This window comes from Xenopus tropicalis, chromosome 10 (genome assembly GCF_000004195.4).
Source record: "Xenopus tropicalis strain Nigerian chromosome 10, UCB_Xtro_10.0, whole genome shotgun sequence".
Lineage (NCBI taxonomy): Eukaryota > Metazoa > Chordata > Amphibia > Anura > Pipidae > Xenopus > Xenopus tropicalis.
The window spans coordinates 13,139,690-13,164,415 of record NC_030686.2 but is presented as its reverse complement, the minus strand read 5'-3'; the positions used below and the strand labels follow the sequence as shown (position 1 = coordinate 13,164,415).

General features: G+C 41.0%; 1 protein-coding gene across 2 annotated transcripts; it reads right to left on the bottom strand.

Annotated features, from left to right (window-relative positions):
• Positions 1–481: 481 nt before the first annotated feature.
• On the bottom strand, positions 482–24,226 carry fam83c (family with sequence similarity 83 member C). 2 transcript variants are annotated; one of them, NM_001045662.1, is given in 5 exon segments: positions 490–516; positions 1,832–3,094; positions 5,014–5,138; positions 14,321–14,488; positions 23,500–24,216. In NM_001045662.1, coding segments are annotated over 4 exon segments (1,593 nt in total). In that variant the 5' UTR covers positions 24,016–24,216; the 3' UTR covers positions 490–516; positions 1,832–2,310.
• Between the last annotated feature and the right edge of the window lie 500 nt (positions 24,227–24,726).

Genomic DNA, 24,726 nt, shown 5'->3' with positions numbered 1-24,726 from the left:
TCCCAGCTGACGATCAGCAGAACAATAGGAAGGGAGCAAGATAGCAGCTCCCAGTAGGTATCAGAATAGCACTCATTAGTAAGAAATCCAAGTCCAGCTTGGGACTCCTCCAGTTACATTGGGAGTAGGAGAAAAAATAGGTTACCTGAAAGCAGTTCTAATGTGTAGCGCTGGCTCCTTCTGAAAGCTCAGACTCAGGCACAATGCACTGAGATGGTGCTTATACATTAATATTACAGCTAAAAAATACATTTGTTGGTTCAAGAATAACCTTTTAAATGGTAGAGTGAATTATTTGCTATGTAAACAGTGTAATATAGGAATAAAAAGTACCCCATAAAAGTCATGACAGAATCCCTTTAAGTTGCCCTTTTCAAATTGGAACCTTGGTACTGTAGATAATGCCACATGTATATGAACGTTGCAGTAGCAGAACCTAACATTGTTTTGTTACCTTTTATTTAATAATTTGATTACTGAGTTTTGTTTAGAAAATATACAGCTTTATTTCTTTGTCTCTGTTATCAAACAAATCCAGTGTAAATCCATGCTCACAAACAATTTTTTATTTTATTATCTCAGTCACATTCTGTGAACCCCAAAAATATTGCAAAACAAAAAAATCTGTGAATCTGGTTTCAAAGATGTCTCAGCAGAGAAAGCTTTTTATGCACTCATAATGTCCAACATATATCTTGCAACAGTGTATAAGTTTCATCATATTTTTTTACCCTTAGTTTCTCTGATTGAGTAAAGGTTTTGGTGCTTACAATATACCAGCTCTTTGGAAGTTCTTTTCTATAATTCTCAGATGACTACAAATTTGAGACGTGATAACCGAACTCTCTGCATCAAGGAATGGCGGCATATAACCTGACACTGGGCCCACTGTCACAGCAATTTGATATAGACAGTGCCAAATGATATAGGTTTGTGTATAGGCCCATGATGAAAACAAGAATGGCCTTGATGTAAAAAGGATGATGGTAATTGTCCTAGGCTGGAGCCCACTAACCCACTTAGAGACCTTCTGATAAGCTACTTCGACCCTGGCTTGTTTACTAAAAATACACTCATTTTGGTAAAATTTGGTAAACTCTGATCATCTTAGGCTGACATGTCCTTAATAATAATGTCAGTATCACTAACATATAAGCTCAGTGTTACCAGTGGGTCTAGCACACTGAACTCTGCAGGCCAGAATAATCCTGGACAAAAGCGGGCCATCAAGTGAAACATGGGTCATTTTTAACAATATCTGACCAATATTATCCTGCAGAAGAGCACTCAGATACCATCTAACATGACCGCCAGGGCCGGATTTGTAAGCCGGGCGCCCCGAGGCCACCCCCTGTCTGTCGCCCCCCCCCAGCGCATGCGCGCACCCCCCCCCAATGCGACTGGTGATTACGCATGCGCAGGTCTTTTCAATTGCATACATAGCAGTGGGGAGAGGTCCCCATTGCTCCATATAAAAGAAAAACTTTAAATATTTTGGTGTGGCGGGGCGGCATGCCCCCCCCAAATTGTGCCGCCCTAGGCCCGAGCCTTTGTGGCCTTTCCACAAATCCAGGCCTGATGACCGTACTTTTGGAAGTCAAGTCAGTAATTGGGATGTGACTCAGTACGGTTCAAGATCAGTTGATAAACCCAGACAAGAAGATTTGCTGATGGTTATTCCTTAATAATATTAATGTCTGATTCCTAAAATTAAGGGGGGCAAAATAAATTTCCTATGGGGCCCAGTGGCTTCTAGCGATGCTGTTGACTTTCATTTAATAATTTGATTACTTTATTTTTTTAGAATCTATGTACAACTTTATTTTATTGCCTCTGTTATCAAACAAATCCAGAGTAAATCTGTGTTCACAATTTAATTGTCACATTCTGCGAACCCCAAAAATATTCTGAAAAAATAGTCTGTGAATCTGGTTTCTCCGCAGAGAAAGCTTTTTATGCACCCATAATGTCCATGCAACAATTTCCAGTGTTTATGTTTTAGCATATTTTTTTACCCTTAGTTTCTATTGGGTCTTTCAGTTCTTTAGCAGCTGGTAGGTAACAGATTTTATCCAGAGGTTGTATTGGCCCTGTCTCCGTGTAAAAGTTTTTGTGCAAAAATGATAAATTAGCATGAAAACAGATGACAGCTTACATTCTTGACGTTGTTTGTTATAACACAAAGCAAAATCATTTTCATATTTTTCATGTTTGTGGTCTATATTACGTCTGTGGTCTATCTATGCATGGTTAGAAGTCTTTATCTTGCATAGACTTGCACCTGTACTCCAAACAAAATGGGAAAATGATTTATTTTTCAAAGCGACTAAAAACCTTCTTTGCCATGTTATTATACTGTGTGATGAGTTCAAGTTTACTATGTCCAAGTGTCATTCGTTTGGAGGCAATAGCTGGTGTATCATGTTTCCCATTTGTCAGGATTTCGCCATCCTTCCTACTGTCCATGCCGACACCATTCAGAACCTTATTCAGAGCTATATCGCTTTTCATTCTGGGTGTCACCTTGTTTTCAGGTTGCAACGCCTTGTTCTGTAAGCCGCCAAACCTACCTATATATTGAGGACTGGGCGGTAGGTGGCTTTTGTCATTAAGAACAGGAGAAGACCTTGAGAGGGGTGACTTCTGCATAATGTGAAGATTTTTCATGTCGGGTTCAGGATCCGACTGTCTGCGTTCTGTTAAGTTTTCTACTATCGGCTTACTTTGATCATTTTCCTTTTTAATGACGTGACTGGAACCTATTACCCTCCCTTCGTGAATGATGGTGTTGGCCTGGTTCTTGGAAAATGGAGGGGTCTTGACGCTTGATTGACTGTCAGTGCTGGAGTCGCTGTTGGAAGGAGTTGAGTGCCCAAAAATGGGCAGAGGCAAGGGCGGGGTTTTTAAAGGTGCCCATCGGTTCCGTGAGATGCCTTGTATGAAAGACCTGTTTTCATTTTCCGAGTTATTAAAATAATCGACTTCCAGTGAATCCGCGTATAGACATCTGAATTCTCTGTCAAACTCTTCAACTATATTTCCTTTGAAGTAAGTAACCATGTTGCTGTGCACGTGACTTGAAAGCCAACTGAAACTGAAAAAAGAGAGAAAAATATTAAAGGCAAACTATACCCCCAGAATACTTAACCAACAGATAGTTTATTATATGTTAAGTGACCTATTAAAGAATTTTGCCAAACTGGAATATATATATCAGTAAATATTGTCCTTTTACATCCTTTCCCTTGAACCACCATTTAATGATGGGCTGTGTGCTCCCTCAGAGATCAGCTGACAGGAAGTAATACAGCTGTGCACTCCCCCAGAGATCACCTGACAGGAAATAATGCAGCTCTAACTGTAACAGAAAGTAGTGTGGAAGCAAAAGACAGAAATCTATCCATTAATTGGCTGATATGTCCTAGCATGTATGTGTGCCTTGGCTTCTTTGTGTGCACTGTGAATCCTATGATCCCAGGAGTAGGCCCTTTATTTTTAAAATGCCAATTTCACCAGGGCTGCCATAATGCAGCTCCCCTAGTGCCCACACTGCTGTAGAATGGCTAGCTACATTATATAAAGTCACACTGGACATTCTACTGACACACATGGGCCCAATAAATGGCCATTACTATGATGTATAATGTTTGCCTTTTGATTTGTTTCTATCAGATGTAGCTGACCCAAAAGAGATGCAAGTTTTATCCTTCAACATATACTGCTATAGTCTGCTATTGGCCAGTGGCTCAAGAGTCCCTTGTTTAAGTTGTCTAATATATGATTCATAATTTGAGTGTTTTTATATTACATTTTACTAAAGGTGACGGTTGCATTTTTTTAAGGTGACACATCATTTTTAAGGTGACACATCATTTTTTAGGCCTTGTGTTCTGTAAACAGTAGTTTTGATTGTCCCACATGAACAAGGTTCCCCCCTCTCCACTAGCACAGCAGACATCCTGTCATCTATCAGATGCCTTGAATTAAGGTGTCCATACAGGAGCAGATTTAAGCTGGACCCTTCAGACCAATTTGGCAACTTATCTGCCCATGTATGGGGCCCTCCAACGGGCCTATCCGACCGATATCTGTCGCTTGTTTTTCCCGTCAGATAGAGCACCACATATGTGCCTAATATATGCCCCATGTCCCAGTATCAGGTGACTGTGCACACAGGACAGACCTGACCTATGCCTGTACTTCTGACCCTTCAAGATATCACGCTATTAGACCAGTGTCTGTTACCAGTGTCAGCTTTCTCCTAAGTCTTTACTCTCTGGTCCATTTGGCCATTATGGTTGTGCCAGTTTTCAACCAGACAGTCTGTTTTTTACATAGTTTTTCTGGTTTAAAACTGGCTGTGCAGATATCAGAAGTTTGATCTCTAGTTTAGGGGCGTTTCGGTGGTAAGTGCTGCCTTAAGCAGGTTAGTGAATGCCGCCCCCTCTCTGCGAATAGTTTTTTTCACGTCCAAGCAGGTTGGGGGGGCTGCATCGCTTGTGCAAAAAAAACCTGAATTTTAGTTCTTGCTTTTACCAGGAGAGGCTTTTTACCGCCCCTGGTTGCTAGCAGGGTGCTGCTGCCTGAGGCATCATGGCAGCACCACCTCTGAACCAGATAGGAACCTGCTCTGATTAACACACATCATAAACTCACCCCAACATCACCGGTTTGTCCCTTAACATCATAATTTTGCCTAATTGTGTCACAGTCTTGGCCCCTTGTCCAGATGCTCTGCCCATAAAAAGGTGACAACCCTATTTGCCATGCAGAACTGTCAGTAGCACCCTAATAGTATTGCTCACTCAAGGCTGTGCAAGAGCTGAGCTTTGGATAGGCAAACCACACTTCCGGTGACACCAACAATGATGTTACAGAGGCTTGCCAACATGGCTACTGCATACCCTATCTTTGCAGATGCGGCAGTTTTCTCTGCAAGGGCCACAAATGGGGCTCCATCCTAAACATTACTGATGATAAACATTCATATCTCCTATATAACCTACAGCTTACCTGTACGATCCAGCAAACACATGTTCACAGTCCGTCATTAAAAATTTCTCCATGCACTGGCCAGTAAACTTCTTTCCTGATTTAGTACAATACGTGTCCCCGGTAACAGTCCGGATTTTCATATTCTGAAATCAATGAAATACAGTATATGTTAATGATTTTAATTCAGGCACATCTCCATTCTTATTGGGCACCGCAGGGATCACCTGGCACAGGTTGAGAATGATAGGAGCTAAAACACTGGAACACTTTAATAGCAGTGCTAATGTGGGAGAACTATTTTGCCCAATTCTAATCTGTTAAGAGGTTGGCACCTTAAGCCAAAAACATGGCAGCGAGGGACAATTATCCGTCTGACAGTTGGAGCACGGGTGCCTTGAGAAATAAAGGCCTTTGTGTCTGTAGGCAGCGCCTGTAGCAAAGCTAAATAATTCACAGCATAGGTGGGTCCCTTTTACTCTGCAGAGCAGGTTGCTCTTTAGCCATATGGAACCTGTGCCTTTTGTCACTTGTCCTTTTCAGTCCAGACATAAAGCGCACAAATAGCAACACCAACATCTCCTTATTACACACTGTTATAATAAAATCTTAAAATAGATTTTAAAACCTGTATTTATATTGTGTAAATATTATGTAAAAATATGCAGCTTATTTCGTAATTGCCAGAATACATTTTCCCACCCATCCTGAGTGGAGCAGCATTAAGGTGCCACTCTTTTAATCAGAGGGTTATTAGAAGTATCTGCTGTGTTTAGGGGGTCCAGATAAGGGTGACTTCCCAGAGCTTGGTGTATAGGGCCAGCAACTATTGGCAGGAAGAGTGTGGATAATAGGTGCAGTAGGACAAAACGTCGACAGTAGGGCAAGATGGCCACAGTAACACTTTATATGGGACAAAGTAATATATGTTTTGCCCCCTATAAGGGGTAATTATATTAGTTGGGATCAAGTACAGGTACTGTTTTATTATTACAGAGAAAAGGGAATCATTTAACCATTAAATAAACCCAATAGGGCTGTTCTGCCCCCAATAAGGGGTAATTATATCTTAGTTGGGATCAAGTACAGGTACTGTTTTATTATGACAGAGAAAGGGGAAATCATTTAACCATTAAATAAACCCAATAGGGCTGTTCTGCCCCCAATAAGGGGTAATTATATCTTAGTTGGGATCAAGTACAGGTACTGTTTTATTATTACAGAGAAAAGGGAATCATTTAACCATGAAATAAACCCAATAGGGCTGTTCTGCCCCCAATAAGGGGTAATTATATCTTAGTTGGGATCAAGTACAGGTACTGTTTTATTATTACAGAGAAAAGGGAATCATTTAACCATTAAATAAACCCAATAGGGCTGTTCTGCCCCCAATAAGGGGTAATTATATCTTAGTTGGGATCAAGTACAGGTACTGTTTTATTATTACAGAGAAAAGGGAATCATTTAACCATGAAATAAACCCAATAGGGCTGTTCTGCCCCCAATAAGGGGTAATTATATCTTAGTTGGGATCAAGTACAGGTACTGTTTTATTATTACAGAGAAAAGGGATCAGTTTGAAAATCCATCCATCGCCTGATAACCATATGGTTGTGTTGATGTGGTCCTTGTTTCGTAGTTTGATCCAGTTGTTGGTCTCTGGGCACAGCATAGTTCTTTTTTGGACAACTACTCTTATAATCTCAATTACCCAAAGTCTTTGTCTAACCATACCTTAAGGTCCCCATACACAAGCCGATTGTAGCTGCCGATATCGGTCCATTAGACCAATTCGGCAGCTTATCGGCCCGTGTAGGGGCACAAACGACGGGCCTGACCGACATCTGACCTGAAATCGGCCAGTTATAAATTGGGCAGGTTAAAAAATGTATTCGAACTGACTGTTACGGCGTTCTAATAGGCATTTACTATTACCGGCGTTCTAATTCGACCGAATTAGACTAAATTTACCCTATATCGCCCGCCTGTAGGTCGCCAAGTGAGCGGATCATAACGTGTATGGCCACCTTTAGTGGGTTAGACCGAGCGCTGGCGATTTCTTTCTGTGTTTTGTGTACAAATTGTAGCCAAATTTTGCTTCTAGCTGCTATGTAGCCTTAAATCAATGAATCACTTTCATGTGTGTACTAATGAGCTGGGGCTTAAAAGCTCCCTGCTTTTTCACTAGAGCCTTTTTGAGCTGAAGGTAGGTGCAGTGGGTCTTAATACTCAGTCACATTGCTTTCTGGGGGACTTTATTTTAATTGCATCACAGACTCAAAGTCATTAGACAGTGTAGGACTCACGTATAATGAGGGGCCTTGACGTGGCACGTGAGCTTACATATTTTGGCCAAAGTGTGGTACTAACACCTCATTTTTTGTAAAAATTATTTTTAAAGGCAAACTAAGTGCTGGAAAACTTTCTTCACCTTTAGTCATATCAGGTCACACTCCTTGTCCAAAAGGAATGGCCCTTGGTGTATCCTTGTAATGAGATTATGAACCTTCTGGAGGTTATGGGTGGGAAAAAGAAAGGATAGAGAAGCTGAAAGCAGTTGGGGTATTTTACAGAGCAGAACCTACAAATGGAAAATCATAAAGAAATAGCACAAAGTTCCGTCAGTATTTCATTAAGGAAAAATGAAGAAACAGTGTCAGGCATCTAACCATGCCTTATGAGCTCAGCGAAGCCACTTAATCACCCCTTAATGAGAGTACAGATGCTGTAGAGTCACACCCTGCAACAAATGACACCCCATGTGTCTCTAACAGAAAAGCTGCAAGGACTGTGTTATTAACTTACTGTTCCCCTAGAGTTAGTTGACGTCTTTATATGACATAGTTATGAACCCAAGTTTCTATTGTATTGCATAAGACTGGGATTAAAAAAAAAAGAAAAGTTTTGGTGCAGCAAAGTATCTGACAATAGAGAGACTTGGTATGTGCGTACTAAACACTGATACACCTAGAGCCCTTTTATATTCATGGGATGTTTGGATTTTCAAGTGAAGCTGAGGGACCTGCCAGTTGCTACCTACCTATGTAATTCTTTAGGTGGTTTCCTGCTTGATAGGTGTCCAACATTACAGGTAGGAAAAGGAAGGGCCATTAGTGAGTCAATAGGTGTGTGACTCGCCTGACCTTAGGCATAAATAACACAAGCCCTTGCAGGACACTCCTAATACCTTACAGCTTTTGTATCAGTCCATTGTTCCCTGTCTTTGAAGTGCTAATATGGCTCCTTAGATTGTTTTCCCAAGATCTGGTCACTATTTCAGCAAGCTTGTGGAATTGTACGGACAATGTCCATCCTCTATTCATGTCAACATGTAAGCTATGGGACGGTCACACCCAGTCTGTGTAATCACACACATCATTTCAGCACTGGTTTATATGTCCCTGAAGAAAGAAATATTTCTTTTACTGAAATGTTGCCTCCTTGTTTTACGTGCTAACAAACTTGTAAAGGGGAACCAAACCACCCACTACCCAGTCCACTGCCTTCACTTCAGGCCTGTCTACCCCCTCCCAAATGGCATCACTTGGCCACCCCAGCTCAGGTCTTCCACCTTTCTATGTAGCTCTTTGGGAAATACAGAGGATGGAAGCCACCATATCCGGTAATGTTTCAGTAGGTGCTTAGGCTTCCTGGTTGTTCCACAGAATTAACACATATACAGGTATGGGACCTGTTATCCAAATTTTTCGGTACCTGGGGTTTTCTGGATAAGGAGTCTTTCCGTAATTTGACTCAGCATACATTAGGTCTACTAAAAAATAAATTAAACATTAAATAAACCCAGTAAGATTGTTTTGCCCCCAATAAGGATTAATTATATCTTAGTTGGGATCAAGTACAGGTACTGTTTTATTATTACAGAGAAAAGGGAATCATTTAACCATGAAATAAACCCAATAGGGTTGTTCTGCCCCCAATAAGGGGTAATTATATCTTAGTTGGGATCAAGTACAGGTACTGTTTTATTATTACAGAGAAAAGGGAATCATTTAACCATGAAATAAACCCAATAGGGCTGTTCTGCCCCCAATAAGGGGTAATTATATCTTAGTTGGGATCAAGTACAGGTACTGTTTTATTATTACAGAGAAAAGGGAATCATTTAACCATGAAATAAACCCAATAGGGCTGTTCTGCCCCCAATAAGGGGTAATTATATCTTAGTTGGGATCAAGTACAGGTACTGTTTTATTATTACAGAGAAAAGGGAATCATTTAACCATGAAATAAACCCAATAGGGCTGTTCTGCCCCCAATAAGGGGTAATTATATCTTAGTTGGGATCAAGTACAGGTACTGTTTTATTATTACAGAGAAAAGGGAATCATTTAACCATTAAATAAACCCAATAGGGCTGTTCTGCCCCAATAAGGGGTAATTATATCTTAGTTGGGATCAAGTACAGGTACTGTTTTATTATTACAGAGAAAAGGGAATCATTTAACCATGAAATAAACCCAATAGGGCTGTTCTGCCCCCAATAAGGGGTAATTATATCTTAGTTGGGATCAAGTACAGGTACTGTTTTATTATTACAGAGAAAAGGGAATCATTTAACCATGAAATAAACCCAATAGGGCTGTTCTGCCCCCAATAAGGGGTAATTATATCTTAGTTGGGATCAAGTACAGGTACTGTTTTATTATTACAGAGAAAAGGGAATCATTTAACCATTAAATAAACCCAATAGGGCTGTTCTGCCCCCAATAAGGGGTAATTATATCTTAGTTGGGATCAAGTACAGGTACTGTTTTATTATTACAGAGAAAAGGGAATCATTTAACCATGAAATAAACCCAATAGGGCTGTTCTGCCCCCAATAAGGGGTAATTATATCTTAGTTGGGATCAAGTACAGGTACTGTTTTATTATTACAGAGAAAAGGGAATCATTTAGTCTTTTCATAATTTGGAACTTTCTAGATAACTGGTTTCCAGATAACAGATCCTATACCCATAGCTGAATTCTCTACCAGGGTGATGGGTAACTGTAATGGCTTAGAAGCACCACAAATAGTCAGAAATATCTATACAATATTTTGTGCCAAAAAAAAAAAAATATATAGTTCATCCACCACATCTGTAAGGTAATCCATAGCAACTAGTGATGAGTGATTTTTTTTGTGAAACTGCCTCAAAAATTCACAGTGACCCACCCATTTAAAGTGTAAGCTCTATGGGACAAGGACCACATGGCACTTAAAGGGGTGGGTGGTTCATCTTTAAGTTAACTTTTAGTATGTTATAGAATAGCTAATTCTAAGTAACTTTTCAACTGGTCTTCATTTTTCAGATGGGGGTCATTTACCCCAACATACAAAAATCTAATGCTCTATGAGGCTACAATTTTATTGTTATTGCTACGTCTTATTACTCATCTTTATTAAAGCCCTCTCCTTAGGGTTTCCACCTCTCCTAACTGGGAACTCCAGGCAGGGAGGTGGGCTGCGCCATCACGGGGGTGGGGCTATGACATGGCGATCCCCTATTTGTCAACCCTACCTCTCCTATTCATATTCCAGCCTCTCATTTTAATCAGTGCCTGGTTGCTAAAGTAATTCTGACCCTAGCAACCAGAAAGCTTGTGAAATTCCAAACTGTAGAGCTGTTGAATAACTTAAAACCCACAAATACAGGTATGGGATACCTTATCTGGAAACCCATTATTCAGAAAGCTCCGAATTATGGAATGCCTGTCTCCTATAGGCTCCATTTTAATCAAATAATTCAGAATTTTAAAACTTATTTACTTTTTCTCTGTAGTAATAAACCAGTACCACTGTCCCAACTTGATCCCAACTAAGATGTAAATAATCCTTATTGGATGCGAAACAATCCTATTGGGTTTAATTAATGTTTTATTGATTTTTTAGTAGACTTAAGGTATGGAGATCCAAATTACAGAAAGATCCCTTATCCGGAATACCCTTGGTCCCGAGCATTCTGTATAATGGGTTCTATACCTGTAATAAGAAATTAAAACCAGATGCTAATTATTACAGAAAAGCACTCTCTACATCAGTGATCCCCAACCAGCAGCTCAGGGGCAACATGCTGCTCCCCAACCCCTTGGATGTTGCTCTCAGTGCCCCCAAACCAGGGAGTTATTTTTGAATTTCTGACTTGGGGGCAAGTTTTTGTTGAATAAAAACAAGATTTCCTACCAAATAAAGCCCCCTGTAAGCTGATAGGGTGCATAGAGGCTGCCTAATAGCCAATCACAGCCCTTATTTGGCTCCTTCATGAACTTTTATGGTGCTTGTGTTGCTCCCCAAGTCTTTTTACATTTGACTGTGGCTCACGAGTAAGGTTGGGGATCCCTGCTCTACATCATGCTAAAAGTTAATCTGAAGGTGAACTTTAATCCTATGGCTCGTGTGTACTTTTCTATATTGTAAAATTGTACAATGCAGATGAGGGGAGTATGCAAGCAGCTGGTTGGCCTAGGTGTGGGGCATACAGAAATATGTAAAGGAGGCCACATAGACCAAATTTAGAATGACTAGTTATTAGTTTAGCAGAACGGATTTCCATGCATGTAGGTGTGTGCCTTTATTTAAACATATGACTTCTCACACCTCCCTAGATTAGATTTAATGCATATATCACACTGATTAGACATAAAGCACCACCGTCACTGGCACGTTTCTCAGGGCGGTGTAAATATACCTTCATATCCTGTATACCATATAGCCATTAACCTCCCTTTCCACTATATGATTCTATAATGGTGGCTGTTATCAGTAGATAATAACACCGTAAGGTTAATGTGTAACAGCAAGGATAAGTATATAGGGTTATCTACCTAGATTGCCTTTATTACTTATTTTAGATCTGCAGCTAAGGTGGCTCACCTTAGTTACATTTTAATATGTAATAGAATGGCCAATTCTAAGCAACTTTTCAATCAGTCTTCATTTTTTATAGTTTAATTATTTAGTTAAATTATTTGTCTCTTTTCAAGCTTTCAAATGGGGGTCACTGACCCCCAGCAGCCAAAAAACTATTGCTCTGTGAGGCTACAGGTTTATTGTTTCTTTTTATTACTTATCTTTCTATTCAGCCCATCTACTATTCATATATCAGTCTCTCGCTCAAATCACTCCCTGGTTACTAAAGGTCCCCATACACGGGCCGATAGAAGCTGCCGATATCGGTCCCTTGGACCGATTCGGCAGCTAATCGACCCGTGTATGGGCAGAAAGGAGCGGCCTGGCCGACCGATATCTGGCCTGAAATTGGCCAGATATTGATCGGCCAGGTTAGAAAATCCAGTCGGAACCGACTGCCCCATGGCCGCAAATGTAATCCGATCGTTTGGCTCCAGGGCCAAACGATCAGATTATTTTTTTTTAAAACCACATGCTACCCGATATCGCCCACCCGTAGGTGGGGATATCGGGTGAAGATCCGCTCGCTTGGCGACATCGCCAAGCGAGCGGATCTTATAGTGTATGGGGACCTTAAGGTAAACTGGACCCTAGCAACTAGTTTACTGCTGAAATTCCAAACTGGAGAGCTGCGGAACAAAAAGTAAAATAGTTAACAAAACTACCAATAATAAAAATGAAGACCAATTGCAAATAGTCTCAGAATAGCCCCTACGAGTGGCATTAAAAAGCAACAACAATTTAACTGCATTTGTAAATGAGCCCTGTTATATCTAAATGCATACAAACACTTAGGTGTTACTTTATTGTAATAATACCCTAGACAGTCTGTGCTACTTAGCGAGTCAATGACCCTGCCCAGATTCTTGTGTATTGCATGGTTACCTAGTAAAATAAAATAAAACTCAATTTCTGATGACCGACTCCCTATAAAACCCTTCATTTTGCTGAGTGACTTCATTTAAAGCTTATTGTGTCAACAGCGGTTTCCATGTAAAGCCCTATTAATTAAAATAAAAGACTGTATTTGCTTAGGGGTTATATAAGTGCAGATCATTTGTTCATGTTAATAATCACATTATCTGCCATAGGATCTCTCTGGGAGCTAGGTGTTCAGCCAAGGCACAGATAAGGTCACCCAGGCTGGGTCATTTGCTAAAGGGATTTTTGGTTGTTTTGGGCCAAACATGTTCTTAAGAACTTGTATAAGCCAAAGCATTTTAAAGGTCAGATATTTTTTCCAAGAAGTTATCCTACAGGCTGATTAAGCCATGTTTAATGTGTTGTTTCTTCCTGGAGATACAGCTTTAATTTGAAAGTGAGCTTAATGAGGGTCCCTTAGTTGGCAGATGGTGGCTCAATGTTATCTTGGATTTTAGCCACATCCTACACTCGGTACATGTGCCTAATCCACACCCAGACACAGTGTCAGACTGGGCTGCCGGTGTACCGGGAAAAAACCCGGTGGGCCCCGGCAGCCCAAATCCGATCCCCACCAGGGTGCTCCCGTGATCCACTATCTCTCTCCCCCCGACGCGCCGTAGGTAAGTGTCTTTTAGGAGCGTTTGGGGGAGGGGGTCAGATGGTGTTGGGGGCCTCTGTGGGGTCGGGGGTGGGGGGGTGCAGGGGCCCCTGAGGCAGAAGCCCCGGTGGGCCCTGCACCCCCAAGTCTGACCCTGCCCAGACACATGACACTGAACTCAAATGCTGAGAGTACTAAGGGTAGGGTTGCCTTTACATTTCCTCCTGCCTAAAGCCAGGCAGAGGGACAGGTGGTGACATCATAGGGTGAGACAGTGACATCACAGGGTGCAGCTATAATGCACGGTCAGTAATTGGCCAATATCCGCATCAATCTATGAAAGTCTGCCTGGTTTTCCAAATTAGGAAACCAGGCAGACAGTTTTGGCCCAGACAGCCCTTCCGAAAACTGGATTGCAAATCGAGAGCAACAGTTTGGAAAAGTTTCCAACTTTCCTCTTTCTATTATCCCTTCGTAATTTAATGTTTGAATGTCAGTCAGTCAGTCTGACATTTACCTTTAATGGCTTATCAAATTAACAGATGCAAAATCTGCTCTAGTTCTAGTAACCCCTAGCAATCAAGGAGCAGGTCTTGTGACCAATCAGAAACTAAAGGTCTAATGACTAATCAAAAAGCCAACATCTGACTAGTACATAACTAGACATTTGGAAGAATACTGTATAACTTCAAATGACATAGGCTTTGTTTCCATATTGAACAGGGTTGTGTATGCAGGGTTCACTTGGAAGGGCTGAACTTGATGGACTCTGCAAATCCCACCTATTGTACAGCGCTGCGGAATATGTTGGCGCTTTATAAATAAATGTTAATAATAATAATAAAATCAGAAAGGCAAGTAAAGATAACAAACGCCAAAGCCACAGGAATTCTTACTTCTAAGGAAGTTTTGTTGAACCCTAGCTTTTCATACATGTCGATAAAATGCCCAAGGTTCTGTTCATCAAGCAGGAGGTACACGGGCACTCGCCGTTTGTTGGCAGCTTCAACGAGATCACATAAAATATCCACGTCTGTGAATAGATCCATTACTACAGCAATGACCTGCAATACAGAGAGAGAGAGAAAGTGAGGGAGATGGTGGTATCTAGAGATTTCACTATAACTTGGGCTAGGATGTGTTACAGCTACAGTATCTGCTCCCATATTCCAGTTATCAGGTAGCCTGCCAAAGCTGTCTCCCAGCAGAACCCCTGGAACATTTTACATGTTCATCATGGGTGTATATGGCCACCATGGGTGTATGTGGCCACCAGTACTTTGGATTTATGGTGAGTACAGTTGTACTCACCATAAATCCAAAGTTCTGGTGGCCACATACACCCATGGTGGCCACATATCATACCATTTAAATGCTATGGCACCCATGGGAACTTTTTGCCTAAAAATGCCTTCCTTGGCAGTAAACGGCAATCATCATGGGTAAAACATTTGAATCCCGCAGTCATGCGAAAATACCTTTGAAGGCATTCTCACGCAATTATAAGATTCAGATGTTTTGCCTGCAGCGATTTCCATTCTCTGCCATGGAAAGGTATTTTCATTCAGCACATTGTTGCCCACAGGCGAACAATAAAGTGCCCCAAGTGCCATGACCCTGGCACAGAAATGTAAATAGAAGTCACTCCACTTCCGAGAAATTTTTAAGGTCCCCAAACATTGGCAAACTCTACCTCCAGGTAGATTAAACTTTGTTCTGGCAACACGTGTGTACACACACCATGGTACAACACAGAAAGGGACACAGAAACACTTAATCGTTAGGTAAAACTGTTAAGGTGGCCACACAGGGAGGATTTAAACAGCCGATTGGAACCCTTCAGAGTGATTTGGCAGCTTTGAATAGCCCACCCACCCAATATCTGGCCGAAAATTAGCCATATGTTGTTTGGGCAGGTTTGATTTTCCTATTGTTTGGCCAATACAAGCCACCTTATATAGGAATATCGGGGACAGATCTACTCGTCTGGCAGCTTCAACAAATGAGCGGATCTTATAATGTATGGGCATCTTTAGTTGTACGTCTTGGGCACAGAATGGTTGCATAAGGGGATGTTTGGCCTGTATTTCTTAATTTGGGTGTATATGGTATATTATGTGTACTGAATAATAATAATAATAATGCTGATGATATCTTTATGTTGTGCTTCCCGGTGTTTGCAGTACGTGTAATAGCTGGATGTTGAGAGTATGCCGGTCTATGTTTATGATCACGTGCAATGTGTGTTTGTGGTTAAGCCCATTCTTTTCCTTGACTGAGATTCATTGTTGTGGGCTGAACCATAAATGTAGTTTCCGTATCTCATATCAAATATTTATATGTACATTCCCCTCTCATTCACACTGCCTTAAAGATATTATCCCATTGTGATCTCCAGCAAAACAATTTGTGTCAATAGCTAAATATAAATTCTGTGGAACTGGGTGTTTATGTCATATCTCTGCTGTGCCCCAGGGAGCTTTACAGGAAACACATCCTGGTTCTGGTGAACTGAAAGCCCATGTATCCTTGGGCAAAGAAACTAGATTCCATCAGGTATCGCATCAGTCACGCGTCACGGATTTCACTCTGATTCATGCACGATATGGGAAGTGCAAGGGTTTTACCATAAACAAAGTGTGTCAGAGTCTCACGTGTAATTAGATGAGGCTACACTTTCCTTCCCATTTATGATATTTGGGTCAGGCTATTGCCAAGAATTGGTTTATATGTCTAATATGATTTATATGAGAAAAATGTGGCTGGGGAGTGTAACATATTGTTAATATTGTTAATGCCTATAAGAGGGGCCTAGATGAGTTCTTGAACAATCAGAATATCCAAGGCTATTGTGATACTAATATCTACAGTTAGTATTAGTGGCTGTATATATAGTTTATGTATGTGACTGTATAGATTGGTAGGTATAGGTTGTGTGTGCTGGATTTTCTTGGAAGGGTTGAACTTGATGGACTCTGGTCTTTTTTCAACCCTATGTAACTATAACTATGTAACTATTGTATTTGAATTCAGCGGCACAACTTGGTCGCTCTGGGCACCCCTACTGAAAAATCTTTTGAGGGGGCCCCCGGCATGACCAGTCCCTCCTCACCCCCCCCCCCCGCACTGTACTTCCCAGCCCGTCAGGCTATTGCCAAGAATTGGTTTATATGTCTAATATGATTTATATGAGAAAAATGTGGCTGGGGAGTGTAATATATTTTATTTGAATGAAGTGGCACAACTTGGTCGCTCTGGGCCCCACTACTGAAAAATCTTCTAAGCGGGCCCCTGGCATGACCAGTTCCTCCACACCCCCCCCCCCCCCCCACACTGTACTTCCCAGCCCGTCAGGCTATTGCCAAGAATTGGTTTATATGTCTAATATGATTTATATGAGAAAAATGTGGCTGGGGAGTGTAATATATTTTATTTGAATGAAGTGGCACAACTTGGTCGCTCTGGGCCCCACTACTGAAAAATCTTCTAAGCGGGCCCCTGGCATGACCAGTTCCTCCACAACCCCCCCCCCCCCCCCTTGCGTTGAACTTCCCAGCCCTGACCAGGCTGCTATATTTAAGTAGGAGAGGGACCGGGGAGGGTGAACTGTGGTACTGCAGATCCTGGGGTCTGGGCCATGACCATGGGGGTCTGCTGTATACATACTTACGCCACTGTTTGAATGAACACATGATTTATTTATTGCAGACGTTGATACTCATTCTAATGATACTGAATGACATGTTTAGAGGGTTGCCAAATGCAAAGTACATAGGGTACCTGAAGGCAGTGACCATAGAGTAGAGCAGTGATCCCCAACCAGTGGCTCGGGGCAACATGTTGCTCACCACTCCCTTTGATGTTGCTCCCAGTGGCGTCAAAGTAGGTGCCATTTTTACATTTTTGGCTTGGAGACTCCAAGCAGAACCTCCTGCAGCCCAGCAGCCCACATGGGGCTACCAAATAGCCAATCACAGTCCTTATTTGGCATCCCCAAATAACTTTTTTCATGCTTGTGAGGCTCACCAACACTTTCTGAGTGTGGCTGATGAGTAAAGGATGGGGATTCCTGGAGTTCAGTGTAAAGGCAGGACAATTAAAGAGGCTTAGAAGTGTAAAAAGAAATGGTCTGGGTCTGGATAAGTATAATACACCTTGATGTTGAAGTGGACCAGTTTGTTCTAGTTATATTGCCTATACATGGTGAAACTCTATAAAGTTCCCCTACAATTTCCCATAGAGATATGGGACCCTTACTAATGGTATTGTGCAAGTTGGACTGAGTCCTAATTGCTCATTAAAGGATGCACGTGAGGAAAGGGAAATATATTGACTGTTGCCTAATTTCTTAAATAGACATGTAGGGCTGTACCCGCCTTGCCTAATTGCTTTATTTGCTTTCTGCATTGACAGCCCAATTTCCCAATTTAATGGCCAACTAACGAAGGTTCCAGCCAAGAAATAGCATCAAGAAGGCTCGTTTACACAGGCAAGCTCTGTGTTCTTTGCCAGTTTTATCACTGTGCCTTAAACTGCTAGAAGGAGAAGAAAGGAGATTGGTCACCTGTAGCAAGCAAAGCAAACAAACATTTTTGCCACGTGGTAAAAGGAATTCCGAAGGAACTGGAATTAAAGGAGCCATTGAGGTCTTTCATGTATATTGTGCAAGTATAGGTCCTGATGGAAATCATGTAAGCTAAACCAATAATTGACAAGTACAGGTATAGGACCCATTATCCAGAATGCTCGGGACCAAGGGTATTCTGGATAAGGGATCTTTCCATAATTTGGATCTCCATACCTTAAGTCTACTAAAAAAATCAATAAAACATTAATTAAACCCAATTGGATTGTTTTGTGTCCAATAAGGATTAAATACAATTACAAGGTACTGTTTTATTACTACAGAGAAATAGGAAATCAGTTTTAAAATTCTGAATTATTTGATTCAAATGGAGTCTATGGGAGACCGCTTTCCGTAATTCGGAGCTTTCTGGATAACAGGTTTCCGGATAAGGGATCCCATACCTATATATTAAAACTAACTACATAGCAACTGGGCAGCCATGAGGGGGCCCCAGACGGTACAAACATAGCAGACCTAATCATGGGGTCCCTAAAGTACAGGTATGGAATCCCTTATCCGGAAACTTGTTATCCAGAAAGTTCCAAATTACGTAAAGGCCATCTCCCATTGACTCCAGTATAAGCAAATAATTCTAATTTTTAAAAATGATTTCCTTTTTTTCTGTGATAATAAAATAATACCTTCTACTTTATGCCAACTAAGATACAATTAATCCTTATGGGAAGCAGAACACTCCTATTGTGTTTATTTAATTTTTAAATTATTTTTTAGTAGACTTAGGGGCTGATTTACTTACCCACGAACGGGTCGAATGGAGTCCGATTGCGTTTTTTTCGTAATGATCGGTACTTTGCGATTTTTTTCGTATGTTTTGCGATTTTTTCGGATTCTTTACGAATTTTTCGGATCCAATACGATTTTTGCGTAAAAACGCGAGTTTTCCTATCCATTACGAAAGTTGCGTAAAAAGTTGCGCATTTTGCGTAGCGTTAAAACTTACGCGAAAAGTTGCGCATTTTTCGTAGCGTTAAGTTTTAACGCCACGAAAAATGCGCAACTTTTCGCGTAAGTTTTAACGCTACGCAAAATGCGCGACTTTTTACGCAACTTTCGTAATGGATACGAAAAACTCGCGTTTTTACGCAAAAATCGTATTGGATCCGAAAAATTCGTACAGAATCCGAAAAAATCGCAAAACATACGAAAAAGTCGCAAAATATTCGTTTTCAAGTCGGAACTTTTCCAATTCGGGTCGGATTCGTGGGTTAGTAAATCAGCCCCATAAGGTATGGAGATACCTTATCCGGAAAACCCCAGGTCCCGAGCATTCTGGATAATGGGTCCCATACCTGTACTGTCCAATATGGCAAGAAAGCCTCAATATGGCACACACGTGTGGGGATGCATTACAAAATGCATTTCAATAGTATCTCTTCATGCCACCAAGTCTTATGTCAACACGGCAAATAGCTTCAGGACCTGTCAGTAAGGGAACATACTTGTGGTTGCCAGTATTAACTGTCACCTAGGGAGAATGTATGGAAAGGGCAGATAGTTTTCTATAAAAGCTTCTATAAAAGTGTTTGGTGGGGGGACATTTTGGACAGGCCCATTTTACCTAAGACTGGTTCTGTAGGAGCATTTGGACTTGTGGCATAACCATGTCCCGCCCTGGGAAACAGTTTTACTGAGTATTAATCAACCTCATGATACAGTATCAGAAGGGGTGTCACCACTGGAGGGCTGCAAGTTTGATTGGCCTCATACAACCAGCTATAACAAGCCAATGCCTCTCCTTTCCAGTTATTGCTGAATAAGCATCTCCAAACATATTTTCCTGGTATTTGGCTGAGCATGCTGGGACTTGCTGTTCCACACCCCCACTTGCATTTGTACGTCAGAGCTGTTATGCATTTTTTAAAATTGCATTTTAATAGGGCTGAATGACAGTTTGCCTATAAGTGCTTTATCATATATATTTTATTGCCTTTGCTACCTTTCATATTTTTCTTTTGTCCTGTTTAGTTTATTGACTGCTGTCTCTGTACATCAATATAGACTTTCTTTTGGAGCACTCGCCCAGCACCTGATCTGGGAACTGGCACTTATATTGTTGTGTCACCCACTGTGACCTACAGCACTTATATTTGTGTCTGTTAATTACCCTCCCATATAGATTGTAAGCTCTACGGGGCAGGGACCTCCATCCTCTTGTGTCTTTGACTCTTAACTTATTGCAACTGTATCTTGTATTTATTTGTATTTATTGTAATACTTTGTACAGGTATGGGATCCCTTATCCGGAAACCCCTTATCCAGAAAGCTCCCATAGACTCCATTTTAATGAAATAATTCAGAATTTTAAAACTGATTTCCTTTTTCTCTGTAATAATAAAACAGTACCTTGTACTTGATCCCAACTAAGATATAATTACCCCTTATTGGGGCAGAACAGTCCTATTGGGTTTATTTAATGGTTAAATGATTCCCTTTTCTCTGTAATAATAAAACAGTACCTGTACTTGATCCCAACTAAGATATAATTACCCCTTATTGGGGGCAGAACAGCCCTATTGGGTTTATTTAATGGTTAAATGATTCCCTTTTCTCTGTAATAATAAAACAGTACCTGTACTTGATCCCAACTAAGATATAATTACCCCTTATTGGGGGCAGAACAGCCCTATTGGGTTTATTTCATGGTTAAATGATTCCCTTTTCTCTGTAATAATAAAACAGTACCTGTACTTGATCCCAACTAAGATATAATTACCCCTTATTGGGGGCAGAACAGCCCTATTGGGTTTATTTCATGGTTAAATGATTCCCTTTTCTCTGTAATAATAAAACAGTGCCTGTACTTGATCCCAACTAAGATATAATTACCCCTTATTGGGGGCAGAACAGCCCTATTGGGTTTATTTAATGGTTAAATGATTCCCTTTTCTCTGTAATAATAAAACAGTACCTGTAATTGATCCCAACTTAGATATAAATAATCCTTTTAGGATGCAAAACAATCCTATTGGTTTTAATTAATGTTTTTTTGATTTTTTAGTAGACTTAAGGTATCCGGAATACCCTTGGTCCTGAGCATTCTGGATAACAGGTCCTATACCTGTATTTATCTGTTATCTTAATAACCCCCTGTTTGTATTAATGTATTCTACTGTACAGCACTGCGTATATAAGTTTATAAATAAAGATATACATACATAACTACAGTGCCAGTCTGGAACATAAACCTATAAGCCAGTTTTTTAGTGGGCTTCCTGTAGTCCAGGGGTCCCCAACTTTTTTACCCTTAAGCCACATTCAAATGTCAAAAAGAGTTGGAGAGCAACACAAACATGCAAAAAGTGGTATGAGATATGGGCTGTTATTAGCTATTGGTAGCCCCATGTAGCCTGCCTGGCAGCCTACAGGAGGCTCTGTTTGGCAGTACACATACGTACACATGTTTTTATTTACAGCTAAAATTTGCCTTCAAGCCAAGAATTCAAAAATAAGCACCTGCTTTGAGGCCAAGGCCAAGTGAAGAATGTCCGGAGCAGAATGTCCCCTTGGCTGCAACTGAACCCAATACAAGTGTAAGGAGCAGTCATGGCATGCTGGCTTGGGCAGTTGGCCCCTCATTTTATAAGATACCCCATGTAACTTGGTGGGTACAATTTTCAAAAACACTGTAAAGGTATTTTGATATGACTTTTTGTTTTCCTTGCAAAATCCAGTTGATCCATGGCTCAAACCATGTAACAAGTCAAATCCCAGATAGTTCATGAGCCCTAAACATAGGGGCACATTTACTAATCCACGAATGTCCGAAAAGCGTCCGAATGCGTTTTTTTTCGTAATGATCGGTATTTTGCGACTTTTTCGCGCGCTCAATACGAAAAAGTCGCGACAATTCGCGAAAGTTGTAATGGCTATGAAAAAGTCGCGACAATTCACGAAATTTGTAATGGCTATGCAAAAGTCGAGAAAATTCACGAAAGTCATAATGGCTATGAAAAAGTCGCGACAATTCACGAAATTTGTAATGGCTATGAAAAAGTCGCGACAATTCGCGCAAGTCATAACGGCTACGAAAAAGTCACAATAAATACGAAAAAGTCGCAAAATGTTCGTTTTCCAATCCAAATTTTTCTCATTCGGATTCATGGATTAGTAAATCAGCCCCATAGTGTTTGCATATCTAAGCCTAAAAGTCAAGGAGACATTTGAACTTACTATTACATATAGGAAAAGTACAACCATAACAACAGATTCTATAGACAGTAGATGTATTGCAACTTCAGGCACATTTGCTGGCTGTTTGGCTAAGCATGCTGGGACTTGCTGTTCCACACCCATGTTTTTATGTGTCATTCAGTTCTGTGACAAATGGAATTTTAAAAAATGCAGTTGCTTTGCCTCAAGGTGCTATTTCTTTTCTTGCTTTTCAAACTTCTCTGCCTTCCAAGAAACTCTATTTGTTTACTATAGTCACTATACAACATACAAACATTACTCTTTGAACATAAGTGGCAGTTTATGAGTGTGGGGAACCCGGGGACCCTTGCATGATCTGCTTTGGTCAAGCCAAGGCCAAGTGCGGGAATATCAGGATGTCTGTAACTAAACAGACTGCCAGTTTTAGGAGGAGTCTTGGCATTCTTCAACTGTCATACTGTTTGTACAGTTGATCCTCATTCATGTGTTTTCCATATGACTTGGCAGATATGATTCTAAATACACTTTAAAATGTTTTTTTATTATTGCAAAACCAAATCTGGCTCAGACCATGCAATATGTCCACTAATAATGCGATATTTGAACCTAATATGCTTAGGGCAATTATTCATTTACAATGGAAACAGTTCAACCAGAACAGCACAAATCTATTAAAACTAAATATACACATGTTTTGTTGCTGTAGAATGCATATAAAATGGAATATATATGTAATTGTGAAGACACACAGAGCTACTTAGTAGCAGCAGCAGCAGAAAATGCCCTGCCATAGACAATACAGAGAACTGGTAAAACACACATAGAGACAGTTATCAGTAAATGATCAGCATTGTCTGTTTCTGTAGCCGTGACAAGTAGCTGCTACTAGTAGCTCTGTGTGTCTTCACCCTAAGGACTCTGGCACACGGGGAGATTAGTCGCCTGCGGCAAAACTCCCTGTTCGCGGGCGACTAATCTCCCCGAATTGCCATCCCACCGGCGACAATGTAAGTCACCGGTGGGATGGCACATGCTGCGCAGGCGATTTCGGCAAATCGGCGAAGTTGCCTCGTGAGGCATTTTCAGCGATTTGCCGAAATCGCGCCGCCGCGTGTGCTATCACACCAGCGACTTACATTGTCGCCGGTGGGATGGCAACTGATGGCAACTCGGGGAGATTAGTCACCCGCGAACAGGGAGATTTGTCACGGGCGACTAATCTCCCTGTGTGCCAGAGCCCTAAAGAGTAGTTTGTAAATAACCCCAATGACTTACTCTTTTTGCCATATTTATGTGCGACCGTATCAGTTCTTTGATCTCGTTGGATCTGTGCTTCTGGAAGAAAACTTGAACTTCTGTTTTCCTGGCTTTAGTGGCCAGAGGGATTTCGGGCCAGCCAAGTTCCAAGTCAGGCGCATCGAAGTCTGACATGAAAGGGAAATAGGTGCCAGATGTCAGCTCAGATGGACAGTGGTCTTCTGATATAGAGTTCGTCCCATCAAGGTCCTTCTCAGAAACAATACTGTGATTGGCTTTCCCATTGATAGCAACACTGTTGCAGATGAAGTCAATATCTAAGGTGGAAAGGAAAGGCAGTTCTTTTTCTTCCTGAAGCACCTGGAGATATGCTTTCTCCCCTCGTTCCACCAAGGCATCAGTGGCAAGACGAGCGGTTTCATTGTAATTAAAGACGAGGGGGGAGCTCTGCCTCCAGGGATTTTTAAGCTCTTCCACTCTGTTCTTCAGCTGCCCAGTCGTTCGGGCCACTCTTCTTGCTTCTGGATTTAACATAATTGTCAATATATCCACAAGCCCAGTGAGAGAATAGTCTTCTACTGTGTTCTTGGAGTCTCCACTGTCAGCTAAACCAGCTCAGAATCCCAGACTGAAAGCTCCCTAAGAGCACATATGCTCATGATCTCTACGCTTTCTGCTGAACTTCCTTATGCCTTAGAGATTCTATTAGGTCTGGGATAAAGCAGAGGAGTCAAGCCCTGCCTCCACCCCCACCTGTTGGATAGGTTTTGTCAACCTGTAGCCAGGGGAGGAGCTAGGAAGGCAACCTGCCGACTGAAAAGGTGTTTTTTCTCCTGACAATAGAATGTGCTTTGTATTAAGAAACACTTGCTTACAGTTATATTCCTCATACCCGGTATATATATTCTTCTACCCCTTGTTTACTAAAGTTGACCATTAACAACCAGTCCAATATTAGGTTTTATTTTTCTTGTAGTACAAAGCAGATCAGATAAGATCTGCAATTCTTATTCAATTATCTTTTTCTTAATTAAAATAGTAACATAGTAAGTACGTTTGAAAAAAGACACATGTCCAAGTTTCATCATGAACCTTAATGCCTATATACAGGTATGGGACCTGTAATCCAGAATGCTTGGGACCTGGGGTTTTCCGGATAAGGGAACTTTCCGTAATTTGGATCTTCGTAACTTGAAAAATCATTTAAATATTAAATAAACCTAATGGGCTTGTTTTGCCCCCAAT